The sequence below is a fragment of the Staurois parvus genome, unplaced genomic scaffold, assembly GCF_062004578.1.
Source record: "Staurois parvus isolate SC_StPar_1 unplaced genomic scaffold, SC_StPar_1.0 ptg000142l, whole genome shotgun sequence".
NCBI lineage: Eukaryota > Metazoa > Chordata > Amphibia > Anura > Ranidae > Staurois > Staurois parvus.
Window position 1 is genome coordinate 132,720 of NW_028317938.1, and position 11,586 is coordinate 144,305.

Sequence of the window (11,586 nt, forward strand, 5' to 3'; positions counted from 1 at the left end):
ATAGACCAACACAAAGTGGCACATAATTGTGAAGTGGAAGGAAAATGATAAATGGGTTTAAAATTTTTTACAAATAAATATCTGAAAAGTATGGTGTGCATTTATATTCAGCCCCCTTTACTCTGATACCCCTAACTAAAATCTAGTGGAACCAATTTCCTTCAGAAGTCACCTAATTAGTAGAGTCCACCTGTGTGTAATTTAGTCTCTGTATAAATACAGATGTTCTGTGAAGCCCTCAGAGGTTTGTTAGAGAACACTGGTGAACAAACAGCATCATGAAGGCCAAGGAACACAAAGGACAGGTCAGGTATAAAGTTGCAGAGAAGTTTAAAGCAAGGTTAGGTTTTAAAATAATATCCCAAGCTTTGAATGTCTCATGGAGCACTGTTCAATCCATCATTCGAAAATGGAAAGCGTATGGCACAACTGCAAACCTACCAAGACATGACCACCCACCTAAAATGACAGGCCGAGCAAGGAGAGCATTAATGAGAGCAGCAGCCAAGAGGCCCATGGTAACTCTTGAGGAGCTGCAGAGATCCACAGCTCAGGTGGGAGAATCTGTCCACAGGACAACTATTAGTCGTGCACTCCACAAATCTGACCTTTATGGAAGAGTGGCATGAAGAAAGCCATTGTTGAAAGAAAGCATAAGAAGTCCCGTTTGCAGTTTGCAAGAAGCCATGTGGGGGACACAGCAAACATGTGGAAGAAGGTGCTCTGGTCAGAGAAGATCAAAATTGAACTTTTTGGCCTAAAAGCAAAACGCTAACTGCACTTCACCCTGAACACACCATCCCCACAGTGAAACATGGTGGTGGCAGTGTGATGTTGTGGGGACACTTTTCTTCAGCAGGGACAGGGAAGCTTGTTAGAGTTGATGGGAAGATGGATGGAGCCAAATAAAGGGTAAACCTAACAGAAAACCTGTTAAAGTCTGCAAAAGATTTGAGACTGGGGCGAAGGTTCACCTTCCAGCAGGACATTGACCCTAAACATACAGCCAGAGCTACAATGGAATGGCTTAGATCAAAGCATATTCATATGTTAGAATGGCCCAGTCAAAGTCCAGACCTAAATCCAATTGAAAATCTGTGGCAAGACTTGAAAATTTCTGTTCAGAGACGCTCTCCTTCCAATCTGACAGAGCTTGAGCTACTTTGCAAAGAAGAATGGGCAAAAATTTCACTCTCTAGATGTGCAACGCTGGTAGAGACATCCCCAAAAAGACTTGCAGCTGTAATTGCAGCAACAGGTGGTTCTACAAAGTACTGACTCGGGGGGGGCTGAATACAAATGCACACCACACTTTTCAGATATGTATTTGTAAAACATTTTGAAAACCATTAACATTTTCCTTCCACTTCACAATTATGTGCCACTTTGTGTTGGTCTATCACATAAAATCCCAATAAAATACATTTACGTTTTTGCTTGTAACATGACAAAATGTGGAACATTTAAAAGGGTATGAATACTTTTGCAAGGCACTGTATTACTTGTATTACTAAGTTCTTATTCTGGTGTCAAAAAGACAAAATAGTAAAGAAAAAAATTCTCAGGTGACAAGAATACAAAAAGAAACTGACAAAATAGAACAGGAAAACAATGCTGGAGATTTACTAAAACTGGCGCACTTAGAATCTAGTGCAGCTGTGTATGGTAGATATTCAGCTTCTAACTTTAACTTGTTTAATTAAGCTGTGGCAGTAAAACCTGGAAGCTGATTGGTTTCTATGCAGAGTTGCACCAGAGTTTGCACTCTCCAGCCTTTGTAAACAACCCCCATTATTTTTTAGATTTGGTTAGAATGGTGACGGGTTAGAACCACTCTATTATTGCGTTGTCCCTGTTAGGGAGCGTGTCGTCAGGAATGAAAGCGGGAATAAAACATTAGAGTTGGCACCAGAACAGGAATAGAGGGGAAATTTTCCAGTGGTGACAACTGTTCCTATAACAACTCTCTAAAAGGGGATTTTCCTTCCATATTAGAAAGATATCCTCCAACGTTCTCTCCAGCCTACAGAAAAGTAAGTGAAGGGAAATCTCCCTAATGAGACACACATGGTTTTCCAAAATTAACAAAGGATAGGTTTCAGGGCTGCAACTAACCATTATGCAACCTTTCCAACAATCCTCTCCCACTCTCTGATCACCACCTTATTAGTTTCACTCTCTCCCGGTCTTCCACCTCATCTCCCTCCAGCCTAACAGTTACCCATAGAAATCTTCGCCACCTTAACCCTTCTCTTCTCTACTCTGCTACTAACCACCTCCATGATAAAATCTCAACCATGTCCTGCCCCAATCTAGCCACTGCTGTCTGCAAAAGCACACTGTCATCCTCCCTAGATAAGCTCTCCCCCCTCACTACACATACACACACAACCAGGCCCCGATCTCTACAACCTTGGCAAACAAAGGACACTTGTTTGTCTCAAACAAGGTAGCCACACTCTTGAGCGACAGTGATGGAAGACTAAGTCTCAGAAAGATTTCAACCTATATAAATTTGCCCACCATAAATACTATTCCTGCCTCCACACTGCCAAGCAGACCTATTTCATCACTCTCATTTAACACCTTCTCATCCAGTCCCCGTCAACTCTTCTCTAACTTCAGCTTTCTTCTTCATCCTCCACTGTCTCCACCCGCTAACTCACTAACTGCCCAGGAGATGGCCAATCACTTCAAAAAGAAGATTGATACAATTCGTGAGGAGATCTCCAATGCGCAAATAGCTCCACCACTTAACACTCCATGTTCACAGGTACAATCACTACTTCCCTCATTCAACCCCACTACTATAGACGAGGTTGCTAAACATTTTTCTAACGCCCACCTAACCACCTGTCCACTGGACCCTGTTCCGTCGTAAATGCTACAGTCACCCTCTGGCTCTATCCAACAATCTCTCCCTTTCTTCTGGCATCTTCCCCAACTCTCTAAAACATGCACTAGTCACCCCCATAGTCACACCCCTCACTAGACCCCGCCAATCTTAACCTGTGACCCATCTCCTTACTCCCCTTTTCCTCTAAACTCCTTTCCTCTAAACCCCTTGAACGCCTGGTCTACAACCAACTGAGCGACTATCTCACTGAGAACAACCTTCTTGATGCCTGTCAGTCCAGATTTCTCCCACAACACTCCACGGAAACTGCTTTCATTAAACTAACAAATGACCTACTAATGGCTAAAACCAAAAGGACACCATTCTGTACTCCTACTCCTGGACCTCTCTGCTGCCTTTGACACAGTGGACCACTCTCTCTCAAAAAAAAACAAAAAAAAACAAAAAACAACTCCACTCTTCTGGTCTTCGTGACTGTGCTCTTCCTTGGTTCTCATCCTACCTATCCCACCACATCTTCAGTGTCACTTACAATTATATCTCTTCCTTTCTCCTTTGGGGTTCCCCAAGGTTCTTTTCTGGGACCTCTCCTATTTTACACCTCCTCCCTGGGTCAGTTGATTGCCTCCCATGACTTTTAATACCATCTCTATGCTGATGACACCCAAATCTATCCCTCAGCCTCCTCAAGCTTCACTGATCTACTAATAGACATATCAACCTGGATGTCAAACCACTTCCTGAAAACCAATCTATCCAAAACCGAGATCATAATATTTTCTCCCCCACGTGCCCCTTCCCCTCACTTCTCCATCAAGATGAATGGCTCAACAATCAACCCATCCCTGCAAGCCAGGGTTCTAGGTGTAATCCTGGACTTTGAACTATCCTTTCGGCCCCATATACAATCAGTGTCCAAAGCTTGCCGCCTCAACCTTGCAACATCTCCAATGTATACCCTTCCCTAACCAATGACATCACAAAGCTTCTAACTCATTCCCTGATCATCTCCTGCATTGACTACTACACCTCCCTACCCAATGACTTACCTTTACATAGGCTATCCCCCTTTCAGTCCATAATGAATGCTGCTGCCAGGCTCATCCATCTTACCAACAATTAACTGTCAATCTCTCCACTGGTTTCCGATTGCCCAAAAAATTAAATTCAAGATACCTACAACAACTTACAAAGCCATCCACAACTCAGCCCCCAGCTACATCACTATCCTAGTCTCAAAATACCAACCAAATCGTTCTCTTCATTCCTCCCAAGACCTCCTGCTCTCTAGCTCCCTTGTCACTTCCTCCCATGCTCAACTCCAGGACTTCTCCTGAGTCTCTCACATCCTCTGCAACTCCCTTCCCCAATGTGTCCGACTATCTCCTACTGTCCACTTTTAGACCGATCACTGAAAACTCATCTCTTCAAAGAGGCCTATCCTGCCCCTACCTAACAAATGTTTATGTATCTTCCTCATCAGTCCACCCCCCCAGTTATTACCTCTTGTATCTCCTTCTTAGACTGTAATCTCTAACGAGCAGAGCCCTCTGATTCCACCTGTATTCAATTGTAATGTCTGCCGTTATGTTGTAAAACGCTGCTTAAACTGCTAGCGCTTGCAAAACTATAAGAATAATACATTAGTTGGCCGATTATTGCATCGGATAAAGACCTCAAAAAAGGTTTGGTGTGTAATTTAGTTAATATGTAAAGTTTAAAACAAAAACAAAAAAAAAAAAAAGAAGAAAAGACAATTTTTTCTTGAATATCTGTATGTGAATATAAATAACCATCTACATGGTTAGGGAACAAACCATCCAATCTGAGAATAACAAACAGAAGAGATACACACTGTATATACTATTGGAAGTTGAATATGGTACATATCACACTCTTTCCATTGTAAGAATGTTCGTTCAATATTCTAACCGTAAGTGGGGTCAATTTGAAGTTCGTTGCTCTACCACAGTGATGGAAAAATTCAAAGGAGCAGAATAGAAAACTTCTCAATTGAACAAATTTTCGGACGGTGCATGTGGTGTTCGTTCAGAAATTACATTAATTTTAAAATTAAAACGTTAAAAGTAGAATTTTTGAACGACAATCGTCCATTCATCGAATGTACAAAAATGTTTTGTAATCATATTCTCCTCCAAAAATCAATAAGTGTATGGCCAACATAAGACATATAGTAACAGCAGCAGGCTTTTTTTTTTATATCCCCTGTCATAATGGGGTTATAAAACAAAAATTTCCCTTTATAGTACAAAAATAGCAAATAATCACTAGTTTAAGGAATTTATACTGTAAAACAGTGAAATTATATATACATATACAAACTATACCCAGAAGTAGGATATACAGGGTATTTTAACTATGAGCCATGAAGCTATATGAAGGGTGGAGGGGGAAACAAATCTTTAAAACTTTTATATTAAAGTAGTACTAAAGGCTGAGAATTTTCAGCATGGGTATAATTTTAAATATAATGCAGCATACTGGTAAACATACTTTAAATTTAATTGTAATGCCTTATATTACCTCCAGTCTATCAGCCCCCACCTTCCTCTGGGTACTGATCTTCCCTGCAAAGAGCCCTTAAAGTGATTGTAAACTTTTTTTTTTTTTTTTAAAAGCTGGTCATACTTACCTGCACTGCGCAATGGTTTTGCACAGGGCAGACCTGATTCTCCTGTTTGGGGATCCCCCACCAGCGCTTCTGGCTCCTCATGCCTTCAGAGTGCTCCTTTAGCATGCCGCAAAATATAGTATAGAGTGCCCCTATAGCAAGGTTAAAAAAAAAAACCTCTGCCTTTAAAATCACTTTAGATCACTTCCTTCTGCCCAGGACTATATGTCCCATGAGGCGTTGCTCCTCACACATTCACATTTCCAAGGTCTCAGGCACTTACTGACATATATGAATGGTGTATTGAGCTGTATGTGTGCTGTACTGATTTCTGATATGTAAACAAATAATGCATTCTGTATGCAGGCCAACTAATCGACTGACCAACTAATCGATTTTGAAAATAGTTGACAAATATTTTCATAATTGATTATGCCGATTAGTTGTTTCAGCCCCTATTAAGTTTTGGCTTTAGATCTACCTTAAAAGGATAAGTTCACCTTTCCTTACATTTGTACTTGGGGTGTAACATTTTATTATTAAGCATCCCCTTGACAGCAGGGGAATCCTCTTCCCACACCCACATTTTAAACTACAAGTCCTATCCTCCACTGTGGCGTACAGGTTATAGTTCTCAGTGGACTACAAGGGAGCTGATGAGTGCCCTCATAGCCCAATTACTCTTCCTCCAGCTTTGTAACTGGAAGCCCGTACAGAGGTACAGGGAAAAAGCTGGAGGGAGAGCGTGCAGGAGCCTGCCATGGCACCCATGCTAAAGGTGACCTTAGCATTTAACCATAACCAGCACTGTTGTTAAAGTGGTTGTAAACCTCAGACATGAAATATTAACAAAGCATATCTCTTTATAGTGTGTACTTGTCTCAGGTTCACGGGAGGCCAGTTCACACCATAGAAATGCAGTCTGGATGCTTTTCTGCATGCGTGTTTTTGCTGCATTTTGATGCCTTTTTGCTGCGTTCCAGAGCTCCCCCCCCTCTTTTTCTTCCCATTAAATGAGGACATGCGCATTCTGGTGCATTTTACCACATTCGAGTACAGTGAAAAACGCAGCATGTTCTACTTTTTTTTTTTCTGGAACAGAAATGCACTGGGACTGACTGCACTGGTGTTAACGATGCCATTGGAAATCATATAACCAACTACAAATCAGTTTTAATTTTGACATCGAATTTCAATTTAGTCAGTCTTTTGACTAAAATGCTATTTTAGTTTTAGTCGTATTTTAGTAATCTGAATTGTTTTAGTATTAGTCATATTTAGTCAACTAAAATCTAATGGGTTTAGTTAAATTGTAATGCATTTTTTAAGTGTTTCTCTAGAATTTCCAAAGTCATGTACTCTTGGAGTAAAAATCTAATAACATGTTATTTTTGGTATTAAAGCGATTCTAAAGGTTCATTTTTTTCTTTGTAAAATAGAAAACGTGTCTATAATTACCTGCTGTGTGTAGTGGTTTTGCACATAGCAGCCTGGATCCTCCTCTTCTCGGGTCCCCCACAGGCTATCTTGGCTCCTCCTGTCTGTTGGGTGCCCCCATACCAAGCAGCTTGCTATGGGAGCACCCGCTACTCCGTGTGTCCATTCACACACAGAGCTGTGGCTTGGCCCCGCCCCCTCTCTCCTCATTGGCTGACTGGCTGTGATTGACAGCAGCGGGGGTCAATGGCTCCTGCTTGCTGTCTCAGCTAATGAGGAAGCAGAAACCAGGGACAGCCGAGGTTGTCATTTACATCGCTGAATCGTGATGAGGATCAGGTAAGTACTGAGGGGGATGGGGGAGCTGCTGCACACAGGTGTGAAAACACCTTCAGCCTTTACAACCACTTTAAGGTTTTTGTACATGCACTACAGACACAGATTTAGCCGTTGTAATATACAACGTCTTTATAAATAAAACCAAGTTTCGTTATAAGGATATTGATTTTTTGACAAACAAAAGTGCAACTTAAAAAAAAAAAAAAAAAAAAAAAGGGACGCAAGAATCAGTGCTTCTCTTGCTAAAAATCTAAACTGAACCTGTGCAATCGAAATTGGATAGTGTATGGGGTGGTCTATGTTAACCAACAAAGATAATGTTAATGCACTCAAAGCTTCAGTGTGCAACAGGCATAGAATTAGCTCAATGTGAAGTAGTGGTAATATCATCCACTATGTGGTATGTCATTTCATAGGATTTGGATGTTTTAACGCTGCACTTTATATATAATTCAATTGGAGCTGTGGTATCTCAGCTTATAGTGCTGGCTGCTTTTCCACCGGTTTATTTCCTATTTTATTGAGCTCAAGCACAGTGTTTTTTTTATTTTGGAGTAGTGGTAATAGCCCCAACTGGAGCTGCTGGGATCATGGAGAGGCAGTAGATGCCGGTGATAAGATCCAAAGAAGCCGTCAGAGAGCCGCCACAGGAACCTCAGAAAAACTGTCCAATGAGCTGTCAAAAGCCTGTGTGCTAGTAGCCAATCAGGAACCATTTCAGGAGGCACAACCATGCCTCCTATATCAGCTGATGAAGGTGTGCTTTTGCCTCTGAAATAGTTCCTGATTGGCTACTAGCACCCAGGCTTTTGACAGCTTCATCTGACAATTCTTCTGAGGCTCCCATGGCATCTGGCAGCTTCTCTGGATCTAATCACTTGTATCTACTGCCTCTCCATGATCCCAGCAGCTCTAGTTGGGTCTATTACTACTGATGGCTTCACATTGAGCTAATTATTTGCCTGTTTCACACTGAAGCTTGTAAGTGAATAAATTCTCTCTGCACTATTGGCGTCCTGGCGTCTCTCTCTCCCTTTCCTTACTATATAAAGTCCCTCCCTCACATTTTAGTTCCCTTTATTGAAGGAAATTGGTATTGATTTTTGTAAACTGACAAAAGTTCTAATTAATTTTCGTCTAGTTTACGTCACTGAAAATATGCCTCTGCTAAAAATTAGGATGAAAATACTTTCATCAACAAAATTAACACTGTTATCCATCAGTTTTTGATGGAGAGGAAAAAATAAAAAATGTGGTGTGAACTGGCCCCAAGTGTCATTTCTGTCAGCTGCTTTATTCTTCCACTATCAGCCCACGTTTTCCAGACACCGAGAGGTAAAGGGCATGGAGAGGGATCTCCAGCACACAGCCTGTGATTGACAGCCTCAGCTCTGTTCCTCAGTGCTGTGTGAAGGGGTGTGTCCCTTCTCTCCAATCAGCTATCTTCACCTCACTGCCCTGTTTTTTGAAAGCTCAGACAAGCTTTATAAATTCTGGACTTTGAACAGATGTAGACAGGAGAGGGCTACAGATTAACAGGTATAACTTATGTAAGAGGATTTGTTTCATCTCTGCGTATCGCCTGAAACCAGTCACTTCACTTTGCCTTTTTACTGTATATTTTTTGTACAGTACATTTTCCATAATTTGTAAACAACTTTGGAATACTTTATAGAACAAATAAGTTTAGTGTATGAAAAGAAGAAAATCTGTCCAGCCACCTTACCTCACACAATGCACAGAAGGTGACGTGTGTGCGATCTGGTGGCTAACAAGTTAACAACTGTCCAACTTCAGCTGACCTCTGACCCTCTCTAAATGTCCCAGAAATGACAGTTCCCAGATTTCTACCTTGAAAAGTTCCAGAGTAGATGATCTCAAAAGCATATTCTAAATCTGATAATACAAAGCTCTTAGTTAGAATATATAGTTGAGATCTTACAAAGCTGCCAAACTAGTACTCATGAAATCATTCCAAAACTAGATTACCAGTAGCGGATATACCAATGGTACCTGTGGTGCCGATTTCCATTCATGGAGGTCAGTGTCTTGCTGTCCTGAATCTGCGGAGCCCAGTCTGGGGTGGGGAGAAGGACTGGAAGAGCCTTGCTCCACTGGCCTTTCTGGCGCTTGGCTTTTATTGGTCCCCCGGCACTTAGGGAAATATGCCTACTCAAGTGGGTTCCTGGGATTTCACTGTACAAAATGGCACTCCTGCTCTAAAACACAGGCACTGGAAAGATAGCGGATTGGCTACACAGTAGTTTGGAAATCTCTCTTCTGATTGGCTGGTGTTTCCTAGTCTTCACTCGGAATAGCTGAGAAGTCCTCTGATTGGTGGACTTTTAGTCACACCTGTACTACAAGATGTAAGGTGGAAAGAGCAGTAATTGGCTGGAATGAGGGTGTGGTGGGGGGGAGAGAAGGTCTAGCAGCTGACTGGCCCGTTGCCTTGGAGATGGCTGAGTCACCTCCTGGTCCTCATCTCTCCCCAGCTGTGCTGTGACAGGAATATCGGCCGTTGATTGGCTGTCCAATGATCCCGCCCCCGGCTCCTCGCTCCTGCACTCTCCCAGGCTATTGGTAGATAGTTTTACCAGTTCTCGATTCCAACCAGCTGTGGCAATTAGGAGTCAGGATGAAAGTCGAACCGTGATTGGCTGCTTTTCTCTTCCACCACCTGAGCGGAGTAAGAGGAGCCGAGCTGTGATTGGCCGTCGCTTGCTGATGGCGGTCCTCTATCAGAGAGTGAAGACGGCGTCCACGGAGCCCTGTGAAGGATCCGCTTTGGTTCCACGTCAGCTCGTGAGCTTCACTTCACTGTCGGTGATGGAACATAAGCCGCCGGCAGCGCCTGGTGCTCCAGCTTCCTTCACAACTGAGGAGGAGTTAGACCCTGACGGTTCCCACCCCCAAACCCCCTCCCCCGGAAACCGGACATAGCGTCAAAAAAAAACCCCTCTTCGCTGCCAGGAACACTTTCCTACCGGTACTAAAGTGTCTACTATGCGTCACTTCCGTCTACAGAAAACTTAGGAGGCTTGGTCAGGCGCGTGTCCGATACATGACGCCAACTGCTGCACATGCCCGCACTCAACCGTCATGGACGAGCTGTGGCTGCGCGTGCGCACTAGCCCCAGTAGCTGGAGGCTGCGCTGCGCATGTGCGAGAGCGGCTGGGTCTCTGGGTAGCTGAGTTTTTGAAAGAAGTGAGCTGCTTCCTAGAGCTAGGACACAAGCAAGGTAATCACAGTCTATGTCAAGTCAACACTTTTTGTTTTTATTAAGTTTTACATGGAACAAAACACTGCTTCAGTGATGCCTGTCAATGCTCATCAGTGCCCATCACTACAGCCTCATTATCGCACATCAGTGGAAAAAAATAACTTATTTACAACATTTTATAACAGAAACTAAGCAAAAACTATTTTTTTTCAAATGTTTGTTGTTTTCGGTTTGTTTAGCAAAAAAAAAAATCAAAAACCCAGAGATGATTAAATACCAACAAAAGAAAGCTCTGTCTCTAAAAATGTCATATGGGTACAATGTTGCATGACCGCGCAATTGCCATTCAAAGTGTGACAGCGCTGAAAGCTGAAAATTGGCCTGGGCAGGAAGGGAGTAGAAGTGCCCTGTAGGCTAGTGGTTAAAGCCGAACACATATTCATTACACAGGTTCTATGGCTGATTAGGGTGGTAATTAAACTCAGTGCCTTATCTGAATGAAATCAGCCTCAGAACCTGTGTAATTAATATGTGTTTGGTTTTAAAGCGATGAGGTGGCAACCCTAGCTGTGGTAGTTCATTGAAGACTGCAAGCTGACAGCCGCTATGGCTGTTGGGATCTGTAGCCTATTCACTCACAGAGGACAGTGAATGAATGATGCAGCCGTGTGGGCGGAGCCCCACACGACCGTGCTGTTTTTGAAAAGTGACAGCTAGTACCTAGAACTTCTCCCCATACTTCTGTCATAGAGGGAGGGGGGCAGCGGCTCCAGGATTGGGAACAGGTTGCATGTTCCACCCTAAAAACAGGTGCAACATGTTCCTAAAGGTGAACTTATCCTTTAAGACAATACCATGAACAGTTAATTGATTCATGATCAACCAGTATTCCAAAAAGTTCAAAGAATTCTAAAAGTACTAATAAAAAAAAAATAGAAAGATATATAAAATTATTATTTTATTCTATTATTCTGGGGCAATCAATAAACTGTATCAACAACAGTATACAAAAGAAATTATCAAGACAGGCCAACCCACTCCACGGACACTGCCACTTTTTACTGTAGACTCAAGACTAAACCCACAACAGTAAAATC

At 42.4% G+C, this 11,586-nt stretch overlaps 1 protein-coding gene across 1 annotated transcript in view; it reads right to left on the reverse strand.

The window, feature by feature from the left end:
• Nucleotides 1-10,168, reverse strand: part of LOC149465150 (protein argonaute-3) — a 135,201-nt gene extending 125,033 nt beyond the window's left edge. The window contains exon 1 of the mRNA XM_089673603.1: nt 9,279-10,168. Coding sequence (XP_089529729.1) covers nt 9,279-9,297 — 19 coding nt within the window. The 5' untranslated portion in view covers nt 9,298-10,168. The remainder of the gene's footprint in view (nt 1-9,278) is intronic.
• Nucleotides 10,169-11,586: the final 1,418 nt, after the last annotated feature.